At 47.9% G+C, this 23,402-nt stretch overlaps 1 protein-coding gene and 1 long non-coding RNA gene across 2 annotated transcripts in view; one reads left to right on the top strand and one right to left on the bottom strand.

Annotated features, from left to right (window-relative positions):
- The window catches only part of CREBBP (CREB binding protein), a 181,099-nt gene extending 166,258 nt beyond the window's left edge, over positions 1–14,841 (bottom strand). Inside the window, exon 1 of the mRNA XM_058433772.1 lies at positions 14,771–14,841. Within this exon, the coding sequence (XP_058289755.1) occupies positions 14,771–14,810 (40 nt within the window). The 5' untranslated portion in view covers positions 14,811–14,841. The remainder of the gene's footprint in view (positions 1–14,770) is intronic.
- The window catches only part of LOC131382336 (uncharacterized), a 33,989-nt gene continuing 11,191 nt past the window's right edge, over positions 605–23,402 (top strand). Inside the window, exon 1 of the long non-coding RNA XR_009211723.1 lies at positions 605–683. This is a non-coding gene — a long non-coding RNA (uncharacterized LOC131382336). The remainder of the gene's footprint in view (positions 684–23,402) is intronic.

Raw genomic sequence — 23,402 nt, 5'->3', positions numbered from 1 at the left:
GCGGGGTGCGCGGGCGGTTGTGGGGCCCGGGACCGGCGGGGCCGAGTAGATCGCGCTCGAAGCCCCGGTCGGGTCCGCGACAAGATGGCGGCTGTTGATTCCTCAATTAAAAAAAAAAGAAAGTTTTTTTTCTTCTCTTTCCAGAGCCTGAACGGGGAGGGGGTGGGGGCGGGGCACGCCGGTGCGTCACCCCCCCCCGCGGCGTCACCACGCACGGCCCCCGCCCCGCCCCCTCCACCTGCGCCGGCCGTGACGGAAAGAGCCGAGCGTGCTCGGGCCGAAGGGCTGAAGGCGCGGCCGCCAAGCGTAGGGCAGCGGGTGGCCGGGCGCGGGCCAGGCCTGCCGGGCGCCAGGGCTCCGGGCTGAGCCACAGCTTTTGTTCTGATGGCGAGCAGCCGTAAAGGGCCGGGGCTCCGGGCCCCAGCGGGCTCCGGGAGCGGCGGCCTGGCCGCGGGCTGGGCTCTCGGGCGCGGATTCGACGCCAGCCCGGGCCCGCCCGTCCCGCTGGGGCGGCGCTGCGTGTCCCCAGCTCCTCGCGTCCCTGCCCGAGACCCTCCTCGGTGGCGTCGGGCGGGAACGGTCGGGGCGACCCCAGCCCAGGGCGCGCCACTATCCTTCGCCGCCGGCCAGGGAAGTGGAATGGCCTCTGCAGGGTACAGACCGCCCTCGTGTCTGCCGACGAGGTGGGCGGATGGGGAAACTGAGGCGGGGGGGGGAGCAACTGCTCCAAACTCGTCGAGGGAGGAAGTGGCAGGGCCGGGATTCGGGTCCCGCCCTACCTCGTGACACTAGGGAGTGAGGGGGCCTCACGCCTGTTCCCAGCCCAAGGCGGCGGGGCAGACACCCTCACCTGTGAGAGCCGGGTGGCGAGCGCCGCCTGGGCGGAGAAGGGCCCGCGCATCGGGGCTTAAGCCTGGACGCCCAGGCCGCACTCCCAGCCCCAGGCAACTCGCCTGGCGCCTCGCAGGTGCCCCAGACAGGGGTGCGGGCCTGGGGAGTCCCCCACGCGAGACCACAGCCCGCGGGACACTTCTACGAACACCCAAGGTGTTCCCATCCCAGTTAGTTATCTGCCCCTCCAAACTTGCCCGGCTTCTTCATAAAGGTATCAGCTTTCCTAAGCCAGAGTCCCGTGAGTCAGCGCGGACTCCTCCCTCTCATCCACCACGCGCCCCTCTACCCACGGTCTTTACCTGGAAGACGGCTCCTCCCGCACTGTCCCGGTGGCTATGGTGGCAGCTGCTCACTTAAGTGTTCTTTGCTCTCCACGTTTCTCCCCACGCAGCACCAGAGTTAACATCCCAACAAGAGAGGGAAAAAATCTGTTTAAAACAACTCCCTGGCCGGGCGCGGTGGCAGATCACCTGAGGTCAGGAGTTCAAGACCAGCCTGGCCAACATGGTGAAACCCCATCTCTACTAAAAATACAAAAATTAGCTGGGCGTGGCGGTGTGCGCCTGTAATCCCAGCTACTGGGGAGGCTGAGATGGGAGAATCGCTTGAACCGGGGAGGCCAGTAAGCCGGGATCTCGCCACTGCTCTCCATCCTGGGTGATGAGTGAAACTCCGTCTCAAAAACAAAACAAAACAAAACAAAACAAAATCCCTGACATAGAAAAAGAAAACACTACATATTTAGTCTTTCTTTAAAAAAGAACACGTGAATTCTCTTAAAAACACAGGTATATGTACATATGGTGACGGTCCTTGAGTGTCAAGATTGAGTGATCGTTCTGCTTTTCTCTGTTTACCTGTACTGCTCAAAATCTTGGACCGCGACACCCCTCTTGAATCTGTCTCTTCTACTTTACATGGCTCACTTCACCATCATCATCCTACACCCACTTGGCCAGTAGGCAGTTCACATCATTTAGGCTTTTTTTTTTTTTTTTTTCAAATGCTGGTCCCTGTGCTGAGAACACATGCCTGGCAAATTCTAACTCATCCTCCAGAACCCAGTTCAAATGTCACCTACTCCAGGAAGCCCTCGTAGCCCACTCCTCGGCTCCCATATCCCTTCTGCACTCTGTGAGAGAACACATAACACATCTTGCCCCATCTTCCCCCCCTCCACTGCCCCCAAATTAGTTCATGTTTTTACTGATGCATCGAATAGCTCTTGAGAATCCCAAGGGCATTGAGACTGTGCTAATCCCCTTGGCCAAACATGAAGAGATCCCCATATATTCAAGGAGTTAAAACAGCACACCCTGGAAGCCATAAATGGAAGTATTCAAGAAGTCAGTTTGCACAGGAATGGCAAGAAGTGTGTCAGTGGCACAGGGCAGGCCCACACCCTGTATCTGAATGCTCTGGGTGTCCGTCTCACCAAGGGTCTATGAGCTCCTTGGGGGCAAAGGTGGTGTCTTAGTCACAGAAACAGTGCTCTGCAAAAAGGAGGTTTGTAAAATTGAATGAGTGATGAGCTGTGTCAGGTGCCCTGAGTCCTAGAGGCCTTCAGGCCACTGAAAAGGGTGGGCCCCAGCCTGAGGTGGCTCCAGGCCACTCTTCAAAGGGGACAAGGTGTCCAGCCACCTAGAGGCCTTAGGGCCTGCCTTGGGGCAGTAGAGACACCATGCAGCCCCCCAGGGGTCCGTTGGTAAGTAGTTTACACAGAAGTGTGCACAGGAGCTTGGGCCATTCCCTGACAGGTTTCCATTTTACAGAGGAAAGCAAGGGAACCCAGTCGCAAGGACTCAGAAGTAAATAACCTGGACATGGCAAGTCTGGGCCTGGAACCCATGTCTTCACTCTCCAAAACCCCTAGTCTTCCTGTCTCACCATGTTCCACCCTCAAAACATACCAGCTCTGCAGTCCCTTTTTCTGTCTCATTGTTCTCACCTGTATCATTTTGATCAATTCTGGTATTCACTGATACCTGTTTTTTCTTCCCTTTCGATTTCTTCTCCCTTCAGTCTGACTCAAAGAACCCTGAGCTCAGACACTGATGGGGGAATAGCAAGGAGGGAAGCGTGGCTCCTGCCTGCACTCACTTAGCTGGGGATCACCACCAAAAAGTGAGTGCCTTAGGGGATACCAGGCCGCTCTGCCATGCCTCCCATGGATAGCACTTCCTACAATCCTGGAAGGAAAATTGTCCTCATTTCACAGATGAGGAACTAAGGCACAAAGGAGCACAAGCCACCCAGCCACTAAGGGGCTTCACTCTGGTGCACACCTAAGGCTTCCTGCTCTTTCCACAAACCTCACCCTCTCCAGTCTCAGAGACCACATTAAAAAACAGTCAAGGGACTGGGCACCATGGCTCATGCCTGTAATCCCAGCACTTTAGGAGGCCGAGGTGGAAGGATCTCTGGAGCCCAGGAGTTTGAGACCAGCCTGGGCAACAGTGAGACCCTCATCTCTACAACAAAATGTTAAAAAATTAACTGGGCATGGTGGCGTGCACCTGTAGTCCCAGCTGCCTGGGAGACCAAGGCAACAGGATCACTGGAGCTCAGGAGGTCGAGGCTGCAGTGAGCTATGATCAAACCACTGCATTCCAGTCTGGGCAACAGTGAGATACTGTCTAAAAAAAAAAGAAAGAGAAAGAAATGGAATTGTTGGAATTGTTGGCTGGATGCGGCGGCTCACGCCTGTAATCCTAGCACTTTGGGAGGCTGAGGTGGGTGGATTACCTGAGGTCAGGAGTTCGAGACCAGCCTGGCCAATATGGTGAAACCCTATCTCTACTAAAAATACAAATAAATGGCTGGGCATGGTGGGGTCACCTGTAATCCCAGCTACTTGGGAGGCTGAGGCAGGAGAATTGCTTGAACCCAGGAGGTGGAGGTTGCAGTGAGCCAAGATTGCATTCCAGCCTGGGCAACAAGAATGAAACTGCGTCTCAAAAAAAAAAAAAAAAAAAAGAAATGGAATTGTTGCAATTTGATATTGACTGTCCCTTTCTAGGCTTAAATAGATTAAAAGATAGCATCAGGTTTGGACTTTGCCTTCAAGCGATGCAGAACAGCATTGGGGAGAAAAACACAAACAGGACACACATTGAAAAGATAAGCAGAGAATCCAAGTCAGAATAGCACCAAATCATAATAACTGATCCCCCAGGGGTGGGAGGTGGGGTTGGGGGGGCAGAGGCCTGGGGGAGTAGTCCCAGGAGGGCAGGATTCCAGCCAGTTCCTGGTGGACAGAAGGCAGAATGTGGTCTGGTGGTGTGGAGGGATCCACACAGAGCTAGGTTCAAGTCCCAAACCTACTGCTTTTTCTTAGCTGTGTTGAAAACAAATACCTTAGCCGGGCGCGGTGGCGTGTGCCACCATGCCTGGCTAATTTTTTGTATTTTTAGTAGAGACGGGGTTTCACCGTGTTAGCCAGGATGGTCTCGATCTCCTGACCTCGTGATCCGCCCACCTCAGCCTCCCAAAGTGCTGGGACTACAGGCGTGAGCCACCGCGCCCAGCCTATTTTTTTTTTTTTTTTTTGAGACATAGTCTCATTTTGTCACCCAGGCTAGAGCGCAATGGCACCATCTTGGCTCACCACAACCTCCGCCTGCCTGGTACAAGCGATTCTCCTGCCTCGGCCTCCCGAGTAGCTGGGATTACAGGCGTGCACCCCCATGCCCAGCTAATTTTTTTGTATTTTTAGTAGAGATGGAGTTTCGCCATGTTGGCCAGGTTGGTCTTGAACTCCTGACCTCAGGTGATCCGCCTTCCTCGGCCTCTCAAAGTGCTGGCATTACAGGCGTGAGCCACCGCACCCAGCCCAATTTGCTTTCCAAAATGATTTTATCCATTTACATTCCCACCAGCAACTTATGCTATCAATATACCCACATCTTTGCCAACATTAGCTGTTACTTACTAGACTTAATTTTCATTAATTTGAGTTTTTTCCCAGCCTTTGGGGATGAAATGGTGCCTCTTAATTTTAGTATGCTCTTCCCTAATTACTAATGAGGCTGACTATTTTCACATACTTATTTGTTTAGGGGAGGTTTTATGTACAATGGATTGCCTTATCCTTTGCTCTTTTGCTGTTGGGTTGTTTCTCTTTCTCTGATTCATTAATCAGTTTCTTTTTAAATTTTGGATGCTAATCCTGCATAAATAAATTGTCTAACTGTTCAGGCGTGGTGGCCCACCCCTGTAATCCCAGCATTTTGGGAGGCCAAGGCAGGAGGATCACTTGAGCCCAGGAATTTGAGATGCACTTGGGCAACACAGTGAGACCCTATCTCTAAAAAAAAAGTTAAAAATTGGCTGGGCATAATGGCATGCACCTGTAGCCCCAGCCTCTCAGGAGGCAGAGGTGGGAGGATCTCTTGAGCCCAGGACCTGGAGGCTGCAGTGAGCTATAATGGCACCACTGCACACCAGTATGAGCAACACAGTGAGACCCCCATCTCAAAAAAATAACTTGTAGCTATTCTCTCCTGTCTGTGACTTATCTTTTCCCTTGCAGTATTTTTTGTTATACAGAACTTCTACCTTTTTTTTTTTTTTTTTTTTGAAACAGGGTCCTACTTTGTTGCCCAGGCTGGAGTGCAGTGGTGCGATCTTGGCTTGCTGCAATCCCCATCCTGGGTTCAAGCAATTTTCGTTCCTCACCCTCCCAAGTAGCTGGGATTATAGGTGGTTGCTACCATGCCCAGCTAATTTTTGTATTTTTAGTAGAGATGGGGTTTCAACTTGTTGGCCAGGCTGCTCTTGAACTCCTGACCTCAGGTGATCCCCCTGCCTTGTCCTCCTAAAGTGCTGGGATTACAGGCTTGAGCCACCACACCTGGATGGATGTTTACATTTTCATCTCTTCAAATTGATTACTCTTGCCCTTCATGGTATGTATCTGTGGCTTAGATCTCCTTCCCTGCTCTGATGTCATAAAGATGGTTTCCCATGTTTTCTTCTAGAAATTTTAGTTTTGCTTTTTCACATTTGGGTGTTCAGAGCATTCTGGGACTATGCATGTGGGCATGTGCATGTGTGTGGTTTGAGGTAGGGATTTACTTCTTTTTCCTTACAGATAGCTGGTTCCCTTTATGAAATACTCCATCTTTGTGCTTTGATTTCTAATGTCAACTCTTTTATTATACTAAGATCCTGTCTTTTTTCCTTCTTTCTTTCCTTTTATTTTTTTCTTTCCCTTCTTTCCTTCCCTGCCTCCCTCCCTTCCTCTCCTTCCTTCCTTCCTCCGTTCCTTCCTTCCTTCCTCCCTTCCTTCCTTTCCTTCCTTCCTTCCTTGCTTTTCTTTCTTCTCTTTCTCCCTCATCTCTCCCTCCCTCCCTCATCCTTTTCCTTTCTCTTTCCATTTCCTTTTCCCTTTCCCTTTTCTTTCTTTCGAGGCAGGGTCTTGCTCTGTTGCCCAGGCTACAGTACAATGGCACAATCTTGACTCACTACAACCTCCATTTCCTGTGTTCAAGCGATTCTCCTGCCTCAGCCTCCTGAGTAGCTCGGATTACAAGCACATGCCACCACACCCAGCTAATTTTTGTATTTTTAGTAGATATGGGGTTTCATCATGTTCGCCAGGCTGGTCTCAAACTCACTCCTGACTTCAAGTGATCTGCCTACCTCGGCCTCCCTAAGTGCTAGAATTACAGGCGTCAGACACCACGCCCGGCCCCAACATCCTCTTTCTTCTGTCAATTGGCCTATTTGTATTCCCCTGCACCAATATTACAATATTTAAAATCTTTCCAAGTAAGGGTAACTCCTGGTCTCTGGAGAGGAGAGTTTCCCCATCCCTCTTCCCTTTCAAAGTTGTCTTGACTATTCTTGACTCTTTTGGTCTTCCATGTGAATTTCAGTTTTTCAAGGAGTGTGAAGAAAAAGTTGGGATTTTCATTGGAATTGCTTTGAATTTGTAAATTAACTTGAGGAAAATTGCCGTTTAAAAAATAGTGTGTCTTGGCCAGGTGTGGTGGCTCACGCCTGTAATCCCAGCACTTTGGGGGGCCGAGGTGGGTGGATCACTTGAGGTCAGGAGTTCGAGACTAGCCTGGCCAACATGGTGAAACCCCGTCTCTACTAAAATTACAAAAATTACCCAGGCGTGGTGGTGGGCGCCTGTAGTCCTAGCTACTTAGGAGACTGAGGCAGGAGAATCGCTTGAACCCGGGAGGCAGAGGGTGCAGTGTGCCGAGATCATAGCACTGCACTGCAGCCTGGGTGACAGAGTGAGACTCCATCTCAAAAAAAAAAAAAAAAAAAAATTGTAACAATGACTGACATGGAATGATACTAAGATGTTACCATTAATTTTTAATTTTATTTTAATTTTTGTAGAGGTAGAGTCTTGCTATATTGCCCAGGCTGGTTTGAACTCCTGGACTCAAGCAATCCACCTACCTTGGCCTCCCAAATTGCTGGGATTACAGGTGTGGGCCACTGCCCCCCGCCAATTACTCAAAGTGTGATGGTAACATCATGATTATGTATTTTTAAATAGTCCTTATCTTTAGAGGCATAGGCTGAAATATTTATAATCTATAAACATTACAATATAACATATATAGATGTATATCAAATATAGTATGATAATAGGATGCCTGGGAGTAGGTGGGATAATAGATGAAACAAGATTGGCCAGGAATAGATAGTTATTGAAACTGAGTGATGGGTACCTGAGAATTCATTACATTATTCTGCATACTTTTATGTATTTCAAAAATTCCTATAATAATAAAAGTTTTTAAAATATGAGGGCCAGGTGGCTCCTTCCTGTAATCTCAGCACTTTCGGAGGCTGGGGTGGGAGGATTGCTTGAGGCTAGGAAGTCAAGGCCAGCCTGGGCAACACAGCAAGACCCCATCTCTACAAAAAATTAAAAAATTAGCCAGGCATGGTGATACGCACCTGTAGTCTAAGCTACTTGGAAGGCTGAGGCAGGAGGATCACTTGAGCCAAGGAGTTTGAGGCTGCAGTGAGCTGTGATTGTGCCATTTTACTCCAGCCTGGGCAACAGAGTGATTATTATTAAACAGTGTATTATTATACAGTATATTATTATAGTATAATAGTATAATAACGTATTTGCATTATAGTATAACAATACAAATATTGAAATATTGAGTCTTTCCATCCACAGACATGATATAGCTATTCATTTATTTACATTTTCTTCTGTCTTGCAATAAAGTTTTATAATTTTCTCCATAAGGGCCTGCCCATCTTTTAGCTGATCCAACAAATTTGCCAGACTCTTCTATTAGTTCCAATCATATTAATATTTTTTTCTCCAGAATGTCTGTATTTTTTGTGTACGCCTTTGAATCATATGTTAAAAAATAAAATAAAGGCCGGGTGAAGTGGCTCACTCCTGTAATCCCAGCACTTTGGGAGGCCGAAGTGGGAGGATCACTTGAGGTCAGGAGTCCGAGTCCAGCCTGGACAACATGGTGAAACCCGTCTCTATTAAAAATAGGAAAATTAGCCAGGTGTGGTGGTGGGTGCCTGTAATCCCAGCTACTCAGAAGGCTGAGGCACAAGAGTTTCTTGAACTCAGGGGGTGGAGGTTGCAGTGAGCCAAGATCGACGACACTCTAGCCTGGGTGACAAAGTGAGTCTCCATCTCAAAAAACAAAACAAAACCAAACAAAACTGTAGTTTTGTATGTTTACTGTACCTTTTCTATGTTTATACATGTTTAGATACATAAATACTTACCACGGGGTTACAGTTGCCCACAGTACTCAGTGCAGTAACAAACTGCACAGGTTTGTAGCCCAGGGAACAATGGGCTGTACCATGTATCCCAGGTGTGTGGTAGGCTGTACCGTCTAGGATTGTGTAAGGGCACTCTGTGATGTTCACACAATGACGATTCCATTGCCTAACGATGCATTTCTCAGAACATATCTCTGTTGCTAAGTGACACTTGGCTCCATTGCTAAGTGCAGTGACAAGTGTCCGTATAAGAAGGGAGAGGGATACTTGACACAGATAGAAGAGACAGACACACAGAGAAGAAAATATGAAGACAGAGGCAGAGATTTAAGTGATGCAGCCACAAGCCAAGGAATACCAGCAGCCACCAAAAACCAGAGGCAAGTGACAGATTCCTCCTCCAGAGTCTTCAGCTTGAGTGTGGACCTGATGACACCTTAACTTCAGACTTCCAGCCTCCAGAACTATTAGATAATAGACTTTTGTTGTTTGGTTTGTTTGTTGTTTTTGTTGTTGTTTGAGAGTCTTGCTCTGTTGCTCAGGCTGGAGTGCAGTGGCACACGATCTCAGCTCACTGCAATCTCTGCCTCCCAGGTTCAAGCAATTCTTGTGCCTCAGCCTCCTGAGCAGCTGGGATTACAGGCATGCGCCCCCACGCCTGGCTAATTTTTGTATTTTTAGTAGAGACAGGGTTTCACCACGTTGGCCAGGCCGCTCTCAAACTCCTGACATCTAGTGATCCGCCTGCCTCGGCATCCCAAAATGCTGGGATCACAGGCATGAACTACCGCACCTGGCCTGATTTTTGTTGTTTGAAGCCACCAAGTTTGTGGCAATTTCTTACAGCAGCTTCAGATAGCAAATACATGATTAAAATAGAAAAATCTTATAATCTCTTTTGATGAAAAAAACCCATCTGACAAAATTCAATACCTATTCATAATTTTTTAAAAAAAGAAAAAGAAAAAAAACCTCTCAGTAAACTAAAACAGAAGAGGTCTTCTTTGACCTGATAACAGGCATGTGTAGAAAACCTACAACAAAAGCGCAACACATTTTTAAAAATTGATCAGTTGGGACCAGGTGCGGTGGCTCATGCCTGTAATCCCAGCACTTTGGGAGGCCAAGGCAGGCGGATCATGTGAGGTCAGAAGTTCGAGATCAGCCTGACCTACATGGTGAAACCGCGTCTCTACTAAAAATACAAAAATTAGCCAGAGGTGGTAGTACATGTCTGCAATCCCAGCTACTTGGGAGGCTGAGGCAGGAGAATCGCTTGAACCTAGGAGGCGGAAGTTGCAGTGAGCCAACATCAAGCCACTGCACTCCAGTCTGGGCGACAAGAGCAAAACTCCATCTCAAAAAAAAAAAAAAATTGATCAATTAGACCTCATCAAAATGCAAATCTTCTGTTCTTCAAAACATACCATTTAAGGCCAGGCGCGGTGGCTCACGCCTGTAATCCCAGCACTTTGGGAGGCCGAGGCGGGCGGATCACGAGGTCAGGAGATCGAGACTGTCCTGACTAACAATGTGAAACCCTGTCTCTACTAAAAATACAAAAAATTAGCCGGGCATGGTTGCAGGCGCCTGTAGTCCTAGCTACTCGGGAGGCTGAGGCAGGAGAATGGCGTGAACCTAGGAGGCGGAGCTTGCAGTGAGCCGAGATCACACCACTGCACTCCAGCCTGGGGGACAGAGTCAGAGTCCGTCTCAAAAAAAAAGATACCGTTTAAAAAATGGCAAAGTAAACAACCCATGGGGAGAAAATATTTCTAAAACACTTACTCATTAAAGCACATGTATCCAAAATACACAAAGAATTCTTACAGCAAAATAAGAAAACAACCCAACAAATCAATCGAGAAAAGGTTTGATCAGACATTTTACAAAAAAAAAATACACATAGCAAATGGGTATATGAAAAGATCCTCAAGGCCGGGTGCAGTGGCTCACATCTCTATTCCCAGCACTTTGGGAGGCTGAGGCAGGCAGATCATTTGAGGCCAGGAGTTTGAAACAAGCCTGGCCAATATGGTGAAACCTCGTCTCTACTAAAAGTACAAAAATTAGCCGGCACAGTGGCAGGCATCTGTAATTGCAGCTACTGGGGAGGCTGAGGCACAAGAATTGCTTGAAGCCAGGAGGCAGAGGTTGCAGTGAGCCAAGATCACGCCACTGCACTCCAGCCTGGGTAACAGAATGAGACTGTCTAAAAAAAAAAAAAAAAAGTGGAGAAGAAAAGATCCTCAAAATTATTGATAATTTATTTGGAAAGTGCAATTTGAAACCACAATGAGGTAATTTTTTTTTTTTTGAGACAGAGTTTCATTCCTGTCGCCCACGCTGGAGGGCAATGGGGTGATCTCGGCTCACAGCAACCTCCACCTCCTGGGTTCAAGCAATTCTCCTGCCGAAGCCTCCTGAGTAGCTGGGATTACAGGTGGCTGCCACCACGCCCAGCTCATTTTTGTATTTTTAGTAGAGACAGGGTTTCACCATGGTGGCCAGGCTGGTCTCCAACTCCTGACCTCAGGTGATCTGCCCACATTGGCCTCCCAAAGTGCTGGGATTACAGGCATAAACCACCACGCCCAGCCGAGATAATATTTAACAACCACCAGGAATGGCTACAATAAAAATAAATAAATAAAGTAATTAATTAAATTAAAATAAATAACAAGTGTTGGTGAGGAGAAACAAAATCACTCATACATTGCTGGTCGGTGTGTAAAATGGTGCTCTTCTGAACAAATAGTTTAGCAATTCTTTAAGAAGTTTAATGTAGCCAAGTGGATGCCTGAAGCCTCAGTTACTTGGGAGGCTCAGTCAGGAGGATCCCTTGAGCCCAGGAGATCAAGACCAGCCTAGTCAACACAGCAAGACTTCATCTCCATAAATAAATAAATACATACATGTTTAATATATTCTTAGGTATGACACCAGAAGTACAGGGCAACAAAAGAAAAAAAAGATAAATTGTGCTGGGCGCTGTGGCTCATGCCTGTAATCCCAGCACTTTGGGAGTCCGAGGCTGGTGGAACACTTGACGTCAGGAGTTCGAGACCAGACTGGCCAACATGGTGAAACACCGTCTCTACTAAAAATACAAAAATTAGCTGGGCCTGGTGGTACGCGGCTGTAATCCCAGCTACTCAGGAGGCCAAGGCAGAAGAATCGTTTGAACCCAGGAGGTGGAGGTTGCAGTGAGCTGAGATCGTGCCAATGCACTCCAGGCTGGGTGACAGAGTGAGACTCTGTCTCAAAAATACACACACACGGCCGGGCGCGGTGGCTCACGCTTGTAATCCCAGCACTTTGGGAGGCCGAGGCGGGCGGATCACGAGGTCAGGAGATCGAGACCACGGTGAAACCCCGTGTCTACTAAAAATACAAAAAAAATTAGCCGGGCGTGGTGGCGGGCGCCTGTAGTCCCAGCTACTCGGAGAGGCTGAGGCAGGAGAATGGCGGGAACCCGGGAGGCGGAGCTTGCAGTGAGCCGAGATTGCGCCACTGCACTCCAGCCTGGGCGACAGAGCGAGACTCCGTCTCAAAAAAAAAAAAAAAAAAAAAAAAATACACACACACACACACACAAAACCCACAATGAGATACCACTTCACACCCATCAAGATGGCTATTATCAAAAAACCGGAAAATAACAACTATGTACATTGCAGGTGGGAATATAAAACAGCACAGTTGCTGTAGAAACAATATGGTGGTTCCTCAAACATTAACATAAAATTACCATATGATCCAGCAACCCCATATCAAGGCGAATGCCTTAAAGAAGTCAAAGCAGAGACGTGTTCACAGCAGCATTATTCACAATCGCCAAAATGTGGAAGCGACCCAGGTGTTCTTCCATGGGTGAATGGAGAAACAAATTATGGTCCATCCATACAATGGGCTATGATTCAGCCTTCAACAGGAAGTGCGTTCTGACACTTGCTACAACATGGACAACATGGCTGGACCTTCAAGACTTGCTAATAAGCCAAATGCAAAAGGGCCAGTATTGCATGATTCCACTTCTATGACGTACCTCGTACAAGTAGAAGAGTCAAAGGGAATAGGTGAATTCAGAGGCCAGGTGCGGTGGCTCACACCTGTAATCTCAGCACTTTGGGTGGCTAAGGCAGGTGGATCACTTGAGGTCAGGAGTTTGAGACCAGCCTGGCCAATATGGTGAAACCCCATCTCTACCAAAAAATCAAAAAATTAGCCGGGCATGGTGGCACTTGCCTGTAGCCCCAGCTACTCGGGAGGCTGAAGCAGGAGAATCACTTGAACCTGGGAGGCAGAGGTTGCGAGAGCCGAGATCATACCACTGCACTCCAGCCTGGGTGACAGAGCAAGACTCTATCTCAAAAAAAAAAAAAAAAAAAAAAAGTTGAATTCAGAGACAAAAACTAGAATAGTGGTTACAGTAGGTGGGAGGAGGGGAAAATGGCAAGTTCATGTTTAACGGGGATAATAATTATTCACTTTAGGAAGATGAAAAAGTTCTGGAGAAAAATAGCTGTGATGGTCACACAACAATGTGAATACGGTTAATGCCACTGAACTGCATGCTTAAAGAATGGTTAAGATTGGCCAGGCACGGTGGCTCACACCTGTAATGTCAGGACTTTGGGAGGCGAAGGTGGGTGGATCACTTGAGGTCAGGAGTTTGAGACCAGCGTGGCCAACATGGTGAAACCCCCGCTCTACCAAAAAATTAAAAAATTAGCTGGACGTGGTGGTGCATACCTGTAGCCCCAGCTACTCGGGAGGTTGAGGCAGGAGAATCACTTGAACCTGGGAGGTGGAGGTTGCAGTAAACTGAGATTGCAGCATTGCACTCCAGCCTGGGTGACAGTCAGACTCCGTCTCAAACAAAAACAAAAACCCAAATTTTCAGACACAACACCAAAAACACAAGCAGCAAAAAATAAATAAATAAAAGAATTTGACTTCACCAAAATTTAAAACTTTTGTATTTCAAAGGCACTGTCAAGAAAGTGAAAATAATGGGGATAATATTTGTAAGTCATATGTCTATCAGAGAACTGTATTTAGAATATATAAATAACTCTTACAAGTCAATAATAAAAAGACGGCCAGGCGTGGTGGCTCACGCCGGTAATCCCAACACTTTGGGAAACCGAGGTGGGTGGATCACCTGAGGTCCACAGTTCGAGACCAGCCTGGCCAACATGGCAAAACCCTGTCTCTACTAAAAATACTAAAAATTAGCTGGGCGTGCTAGCGGGCGCCTGTAATCCCAGCTACTTGGGAGGCTGAGGCAGAAGAATTTCTTCAACCTGGGAGGTGGAAGTTGCAGTGAGTTGAGATTGTGCCATTGCACTCCAGCTGGGCAACAAGAGCAAAACTCCATTTCAAAAAAAAAAAAAAATAATAATAATAATAAGACAAATAACCCAGTTAAAAATGAACAAAAAGGCCAGGCGTGGTGGCTCAAGCCTGTAATCCCAGCACTTTGGGAGGCCAAGGCGGGTATATCACCTGGGGTCTGGAGTTCAAAACCAGCATGGCCAAAGAGGGGAAAAGAAACCCCACCTCTACTAAAAATACAGAAGTTAGCTGGGCGTGGTACCACGCGCCTGTAATCCCAGCTATTTGAGAGTCTGAGGCAGGAGAATTGCTTGAGCCCAGGAGGCAGAGGTTGCAGTGAACTGCGATCAGGCCACTGCACTCCAGCCTGGGCGACAGAGCGAGACTCCGTCTCAAAAACAAAAAACAGAAACAAAAACAAAAACAGGACAAAATATCTAAATGGGCATTTCTCTGAAGAAGGTATACAAATGGTCAAAAAGCCCACAAAATCATATAAACGTCATTAGTTACCAGGGAAAGGCAAATCAAAACCACAGTGAGATACCACTTCACACCCACTAGGGTCGCTATAATAAAAAAAGAGACAGAAAAAATAATAGGTGTTGGCAAGGATGTGGAGAAATTATAACCCTTGTGGACTGCTAATGGAAACATAAAATGCCGTAGCCTCTGTGGAAAACGGTCTGGCAGTTCCTCAAAATGTTAAACGTTTGATCCACAAATTCTACTCCTAGATATATACCGAAGAGAAACAAAAACCTATGTCTACAAAAAACTTGTACACAAACGTTCTTACCAATGTCACTCTTGATGGTCAACAGGCAGAAACATATCATATGTCCATCAACTAATGAATGGATGAAGAAAATGTGATCTATCCATGCAATGGAGTATTATCCAACCATAGGAAGGAATTGAGTACTGATACATACTACAACATGGAGGAACCTTGAAAACATTCTGTTAGGAGAAAAAAACCAAACATAAAAGACACATGTTATATGATTCCATTGATATAAAATGTCCATAATAGGCAAATCCATAGAAACAGAAAGTAGATTAGTGTTGCTTAGGGTGGAGGGTGAGGATAAGGGTAGGGGGAAAGGGAAGTGATAGTTAAAGGGTATAAGGACTTCTTTTTGCTATAATGAAAATGTTCAAAAATTGATTGTGGCACTAGTGCACAACTCTGTTAGTATATCAAAACCATTCCATTGTCAAAAAAAAAAAAAAAAAGTTAAATTTACCGGCCGGGCGCAGTGGCTCACGCCTGTAATCTCAGCACGTTGGGAGGCCAAGGCAGGAGGATCACGAGGTCAGGAGATCGAGACCACAGTGAAACCCCGTCTCTACCAAAAATACAAAAAAAATTACCTGGGCGCGGTGGCGGGCGCCTGTAGTCCCAGCTTCAGGAGGCTGAGGCTGGAGAATGGTGTGAACCCAGGAGGCAGAGCTTGCAGTGAGACTGCGCCACTGTACTCCAGGCTGGGCGACAGAGCGAGACTCTGTCTCAAAAAAAAAAAAAAATTTACCATATGATGCAGAAATTCCACAGAAATTAGGTATCTACACAAGAAAAATGAAGCATATATCTGCACACAGACTTGCACACAAAGTTCTTAGCATCATTCTTCTTCTTTTTGAGACAGAATCTCACTCTGTCACCCAGCCTGGAGTGCACTGGCATGATCACAGCTCACTGCTCCCTCCCAGGCTCAAGCAATCCTCTTGCCTCAGCCTCCCAAGTAGTTGGGACCAAAGGTGTCCACCACTACACCAAGCTACTTGCCTAGCTACATTTTTTTTTTTTTTTTTTTGAGACAGTCTCACTCTGTCGCCCAGGCTGGAGTACAGTGGTGCAATCTCGGCTCACTGCAACCTCTGCCTCCCAGGTTCAAGTGATTCTCACGCCTCAGTCTCCTGAGTAGCTGGGACTACAGGCATGGGCCACAATGCCCAGACAATTTTATATATACATATGGAGAGAGAGAGAGAGACAGAGTGAGTCACTCTGTCACCCAGGCTGGAGTGCAGTGGCGTGATCATGGCTCACTGCAGCCTCAACCTTTCAGGCTCAGGCGATCCTCCCACCTCAGCTTCTAGAGTAGCTGGGACTATAGGCACTTGCCACCACACTCAGCTAATTTTTGTATTTTTTACAGAGACGGGGGTTTGCCATGTTGCCCAGGCTAGTCTCGAATCCTTGGGCTCAAGTGATCCTCCCATCTTGGCTTCCCAGAGTGCTAGGATTACAGACGTGAGCCACCGCACCCAGCTACCCCAGCTAATTTTTGTATTTTTAGTAGAGACAGGTTTCACCATGTTGGCCAAGCTGGAATCGAACTCTTGGGCTCAAGTGATCCATCTGCCTCGGCCTCCAAAAGTGCTGGGATTAACCTGCTTTTTGAACAAGGGGTCCTGCATTTTCATTTTGCACTGGCCCCTGCAAATGATATCACCAGGCCTGAGGCCATGAATAGGTACTGCTTCAGACACCCAGGCTTCAGAGTTTCAAATGACAAAATCCAAACTTGGCTTCTCTCCACACCTCAGCCTTGGCCTCCTTTCACTGGCTTCAATCTCAGGCCTCCTGCAGAGGCAGGACAGAGACGGTAGCTCCAGAACCACCACCACCACCACCACCAGCAGCAGCAGCGGCAGTGGCAGCCGCAGCAGCAGCAGCTGCAGCATCACCAGCAAAAGTCTTTTTTTTTTTTGAGACGGAGTCTCGCTCTGTCACCCAGGCTGGAGTGCAGTGGCACGATCTCGGCTCACTGCAAGCTCTGCCTCCTGGGTTCACGCCATTCTCCTGCCTCAGCCTCTCCGAGTAGCTGGGACTACAGGCGCCCGCCACCATGCCCGGCTAATTTTTTGTATTTTTAGTAGAGACAGGGTTTCACCGTGGTCTCGATCTCCTGACCTCGTGATCCGCCCGCCTCGGCGTCTCAAAGTGCTGGGATTACAAGCGTGAGCCACTGCGCCCAGCCCAGCTAGTCTTTCCTGCAAACTCCAGCAAGCCCTCCTCCTTGAGTTTCAAGGAGCCTCGTGCCCTTCCTGGATCTATTGCTCCTATTGGGAGTGCGATGCCAGAATGGGTTGCGTCCTGATTCATATACTCAGCCTCATCTGAGCTGAGACTGGTGGAGATATGGACCTGCAAGTGAAAAGCAGGGGACGGTAGCCAGAGATGAGCAAAGGGGTACTTGAGCAATCACAGCAATTCCTATGCCTTCCTGGATGCCCAATAGCCACAAATACCCTCCTTCCTTACTCACAGCCATAGAAACACATCCGCACACACTGACCATGCATTTACTTCCTCCTTTGGGGGAGCAAACGCAGTTTTTCTTTCTTTTCTTTCTTCTTTTTTTTTGAGACAGAGTCTCACTCTGTAACCCAGGCTGAAGTACAATGGCACGATCTCAGCAGCTCACTGTAACCTCCGCCTCCACGGCTCAACCGATTCTCCTGCCTTAGCCTCCTGAGTAGCTGGGTCTATAGGCAGGCATTACCATCGCCTGGCTAATTTTTGTATTTTTAGTAGAGATGGGGTTGGTCTTGAATCAGGCTGGTCTTGAACTCCTGACCTCAAATGGTCCACCTGCCTGGGCCTCCCAAAGTGCTGGGATTACAGGCATGAGCCACCGTACCCGGCCCCAACCCAGTTTCATCCAGCCACAGTTTCCCACACTAGGACTGGAATCTGTTTTTTTGGTTTGTTTGTTTGTTTTTGTTTTGAGACAGAGTCTCACTCTGTCATCCAGGCTGGAGTGCAGTGGCGCAATCTTGGCTCACGGCAACCTCAGCCTCCCAGTTTCAAGTGATTCTCCTGCCTCAGCCTCCCGAGTAGCTGGGATCACAGGCATGTGCCACCACACCTGGCTAATTTTTTTTGTATTTTTAGTAGAGATGGGGTTTCACCATGTCGGCCAGACTGGTCTCGAACTCCTGATCTCAGGTGATCCTCCTGCCTTAGCCTCCTAAATCTAGGACTAGTATCTTTGATAACTTGGCATTTCTGCTAAGTCTGGGATGTGGGTCCTCATACTCTGGCCACCTATGGCTGAATGAGGAATTTGACCAACCCAGCCCATGAAGGGGGTATTCTAGAAAGAGACCTATAAAACCATCCGAAACCCAGGCCAGGTGTGGTGGCTAATGCCTGTAATCCCAGCACTTTGGGAGGCCAAGGCGGGTGGATCACTTGAGGCTAGGAGTTCAAGACCAGCTTGGCCAATGGGGTAAAAGCCTGTCTCAACTAAAAATACAAAAAGTAACCAGGCATGGTCGTGGGCGCCTGTAATCCCAGCTACTGCGGAGGCTGAGGCAGGAGAATGGCTTGAATTTGGGAGGTGGAGATTGCAGTGAACTGAGATTGTGCCACTGCATTCCAGCCTGGGCAACAGAGCAAGTCTCAGTCTTGAAAAAAAAAAAAACAGGGCTGGGCACGGTGGCTCACGCCTGTAATCCCAGCACTTTGGGAGGACGAGGAGGGCGGATCATGAGGTCAGGAGATCGAGACTGTCCTGGCTAACAGGGTGAAACCCTGTCTCTACTGGAAATACAAAAAATTAGCCGGGCACAATGGCAGGCCGCTGTAGTCCTGGCTACTTGGGAGGCTGAGGCACGAGAATGGTGTGAATCCGGGAGGCGGAGCTTGCAGTGAGCCGAGCTCGCACCACTGCACTCCAGCCTGGGCAACAGAGCCAGACTCTGTTTCAAACAAACAAACAAACACAGAAAACATCCAAAACCCCCCTCCTGTGGAGAGGGAGACTAAGAGGGCAGTCACCCGCCCATGGCATGTACATTCTGATGTCCAGAGTAATAAGAGGTCCTTGCCCTGATGGTGAAGCATGTTCTTTGGTCAGTAGGTCTGGCCTCACCTCCACGGCCCACCATCCAGCTCTCCACCAGAATCTGCCACGTCCTTTGTCCCCTCAGACCCTGTTATGAGGTCACAGTGGAAATACCTGCATTGGACGTTGGGGAGAATGTCGCTTCTGGAGGGTCTGCATTATCTTTGGTAGCCCACTTTTTTTTTTTTTTTTGAGACGGAGCCTCGCTCTGTCTCCCAGGCTGGAGTGCAGTGGCGCCATCTCGGCTCACTGCAAGCTCCGCCTCCCGGGTTTATGCCATTCTCCTGCCTCAGCCTCCCGAGTAGCTGGGACTATACAGGCGCCCGCCACTACACCCGGCTAATTTTTTTCTATTTTTAGTAGAGACAGGGTTTCACAGTGTTAGCCAGGATGGTCTCGATCCCCTGACCTCGTGATCCGCCCGCCTCGGCCTCCCAAAGTGCTGGGATTACAGGCGTGAGCCATCGCACCCAGCCCATTTGGTAGCCCATTTCTTGTTGGCATGAGAGAGAATCCAGAAAATGAGTGATTGGGCCGGGCGCGGTGGCTCACGCCTGTAATCCCAGCACTTTGGGAGGCCGAGGCGGGCGGATCACGAGGTCAGCGGATCGAGACCACGGTGAAACCCCGTCTCTACTAAAAATACAAAAAATTAGCTGGGCGCGGTGGCGGGCGCCTGTATTCCCGGCTAGTCGGGAAGCTGACGCAGGAGAATGGCGTGAACCCGGGAGGCGGAGCTTGCAGTGAGCCGAGATGGCGCCACTGCACTCCAGCCCAGGCGACAGGGCGAGACTCTGTCTCAAAAAAAAAAAAGAAAATGAGTCATCACCACTTTCGGTTTCCCAGGATTTTCTAGCTTCACACACCCCCTGAAAGCCTTCCTCAGCCTTCTAACTTATTTATTTACTTATTAATAAGAGATAGGATCTCACTCTCTCACCCAGGCTGGAGCCTAGTGGCACAATCATAGCTCACTGTAGCTTCCAACTCGTAGGCTTAAGTGATCCTCCCGCCTCAGCCTCCCAAAGTGCTGGATTACAGGTGTGAGCCACCACGCATGGCCCAATGATTTCTTTATTAAAAAAAAAAATTAATTAGGCCAGGCACGGTGGCTCATGCCTGTAATCCCAGCACTTTGGGAGGCTGAGGCAGGCGGATCACCTGAGGTCGGGAGTTCGAGACCAGCCTGATCAACATAGAGAAACTCTGTCTCTACTAAAAATACAAAATTAGCTGGGCGTGGTGGCAGGCGCCTGTAATCCCAGCTACTCGGGAGGCTGAGGCAGGAGAATGGCTTGAACCTAGGAGGCGGAGGTTGCAGTGAGCTGAGATTGTGCCATTGCACTCCAGCCTGGGCAACAAAAGCGAACCTCTGTCTCAAAAAAAAAAAAAGTAATTAAAAATATAAAATAGAGACAAGTTCTCATTATGGTGCCCAGCCTGATCTCCTGGCCTAAAGCGATTCTACCACCTCAGCCTCCCAAACTGCTCTTCTGGACAGTTCCACAGGTCAAGTCAGGGTCTCTGGATAGAAACTGTGCCATGGGAATTCCTGTTCTTAGCAACAGGCCTCAGGCTTGCCTCTGCTGCCAACACCACACCACGGCTACCCTCTGAGTCTGTGCTGCCATCTTGGCCACCACCCCCCTGGGGTTTCTGCCCTCAGGCTGCATGCCAGTTACGCTTTACAAAAGAAAAGAGAGGCTTTGCACAGACCAGTGCTGAGATCAGTCATGAACCAAGAGGTGAATCACTCAATGCTTGGTGCCTGGGATCAAAAAACAAACAGGAAAAAAAAAAAGACGAAAAGCAAACAAATTAATTAATTCATGTATCACTTGCAAAAGTTTTCAAAATTTAAAGTTTTCAAATTATATATATATGATTTTATTTTATGTCCTGGGATACACGTGCAGGACGTGCAGGTTTGTTACACAGGTAAACATGTGCCATGGTGGTTTGCTGCAGCTGTAAACCCATCACCTAGATATTAAGCCCCACATGCATTAGCTATTTATCCTGATGCTCTTCCTTCCCCCACCACCTCCAAAATTAAGTTTTTAAAAAATTGTGAGAAAAACTCAAGGACCAAAGAAAAAAAAAATAGACATATTTAACTTCATGAAAAAACTTTTTTTTTTTTTTTTTCAGACAGAGTTCCTTTCTGTCATCCAGGCTAGAACGAGGTGGCACAATCATGGCTAACTGCAGCCTTGATCTACCTCAACTGGTCCTACTGCCTCAGCCCCCCAAGTAGCTGGGACTCCAGGTGCATGCCACCACGTGTGGCTAATTTTTAAATTTCTTATTGAGACAGGGTCTTGCTATGTTGCCCAGGATGGTCTCAACCTCCTGGCCTCAAGTGATCCTTCTGCCACAGCTCCCGAAGTGCTGGGATTACACGGGTGAGCCACCATGCTCAGCTTTTCATGAAAAAATTTAAAATTTCTGCTAAAAAGACACTATCAACAGAGTAAAAAAAACAACCCACAGAATGGGAGAAATATTTGTAAATCGTATATCTGATGAGAGATTGACATCCAGAATATATACACACCTCCTAAAACTCGACAACAAAAAACAAACAACCTGATTCAAATATGGGCAAGGGACTTGAATAGACACTTAACCAAAGAAGGCATACAAAGAACCAAAAGCACATGAAAAGATGTTCAACATCCCTAATCATTAGGGAAATGCGAGTCAAAACCACAATGAGATACCATCTGACACCCCTTAGGATGGCTACTATCCAAAACCCAGAAAATAACAAGTGTAGGTGAGGATGTGAGAAATCGGAATCCTTGAGCACTGCTGGTAGGAATGTACGCTGGTGCAACCACTATGGAAAATGGTATGGCAATTCTTTAAAAAATTAAAAATAGAATTACCATATGATTCAGCAATTCCATTTCTGGCTACATACCCAGAAGAACCAAAAGCAGGGTCTGGAAGAAATATTTGTACACTGATGTTCATAGCAGCATATTTCACAATAGCCAAAATGTAGAAGCAACCAGACTGTCCAATGACAGATAAACAGCTAAACTAAATACAGGCCATGCATGCAATGGAATTACTATTCAGCCTTGAAAAGGATGGAAGTTCTGACACATGCTACAACATGGATAAACCTTATACTAAGTGAAATAAGCCAGACACAAAAAGACAGATGCTATTAATATATTATTCTACTTACATAAGGTACCCAGAGGAGTCAAATTCATAGAGACAGAAAGTAGAATGGCAGGCTGGGCACAGTAGCTCACACTTGTAATGTCAGTGCTTTGGGAGGCCGAGGCGGGAAGATCACGTGAGTCCAGGAGGTCGAGACCAGCTTGGGCATCATAGAGAGACCCCCGTCTCTACAAAAAATAAAAAAATTAGGTGGCTATCTATGGTGACTTGTGCCTGTAGTCCCAGCTATGTGGGAGGCTGAGTTGAGAGGATCGCTGGAGCTCAGGAGATCAAGGCTACAGTTAGCTATGATTGTGCCACTGCACTCCAGCCTGGGCAACTGAGTGAGACCCTGTTTTGTTTGAAAAAACAAAACAACAACAACAAAAAACCTCAGCTGGGTACAGTGACTCATGCCTGTAATCCCAGCACTTTGGGAGGCTGAGGCAAGAGGACTGCTTGCACCCAGGAATTTGAGACTGCAGTGAGCTATGATGGTGACACTGCACTTGCACTCAGCCTGGGCAGCAGAGCAAGACCCTATCCAAAAAAAAACCCCCACAATGCTTAAGGAGAAAAAATAATACAAATGACTAAGATGATCAATTTTATATTATATGTATTTTACCACAATAAAAAAAGTAGTAAAGTAGTTTAAAAAAAGACCATGAGGCCTGGCGCGGTGGCTCATGCTTGTAATCCCAGCACTTTGGGAGGCCGAGGCGGGCGGATCACGAGGTCAGGAGATAGAGACCACGGTGAAACCCCGTCTCTACTAAAAATACAAAAAATTAGCCGGGCGTGGTGGCGGGCGCCTGTAGTCCCAGCTACTCGGAGAGGCTGAGGCAGGAGAATGGCGTGAACCCGGGAGGCGGAGCTTGCAGTGAGCCGAGATCGCGCCACTGCACTCCAGCCTGGGTGGGAGAGAGAGACACTACCTCTTCTAGGCAAAAAAAAAAAAAAAATTGTGAGAACAATCCAGGGACTAGAGGAACCATTTTCAATTAAGGATCAAAAGGTATCACCAGTTTTAAGGAGGAGCCAAGGGAGTTGCCTGGATACATACAGGTGACTGGGGTGTGGGCAGGGCCTACAGAGGCCTGAGTAAAGAGGCCGGGGTGGAGCTGAGCTCTGTTTGGGCACTGCGTGAGTCCCCAGTTCCCTCAGAGCTATCAGCAGAAGCCCAGGCGACAGAGTGCTTTCTCTTATGGAGGTTGAGAGTGGATAACCACAGCACAGGAGGGAGACTGAGTGGCGAGAACCGAGATGTTGGCAAACGCGCCTGCAACAAGGTCCGCCCTACCTGCCCTGGGCAACATCGTGGAACACAGCAATCAGGCATCTGCAGCAAGCTTGTGCAAAGGCCCCTCTTTTTTTTTTTTTTTTTTTTTT

The sequence above is a fragment of the Hylobates moloch genome, unplaced genomic scaffold (genome assembly GCF_009828535.3).
Source record: "Hylobates moloch isolate HMO894 unplaced genomic scaffold, HMol_V3 SCAFFOLD_23, whole genome shotgun sequence".
Classification (NCBI taxonomy): Eukaryota; Metazoa; Chordata; class Mammalia; order Primates; family Hylobatidae; genus Hylobates; species Hylobates moloch.
The sequence above is the reverse complement of the archived record's forward strand: the minus strand, read 5'-3'. Positions and strand labels throughout refer to the sequence as shown.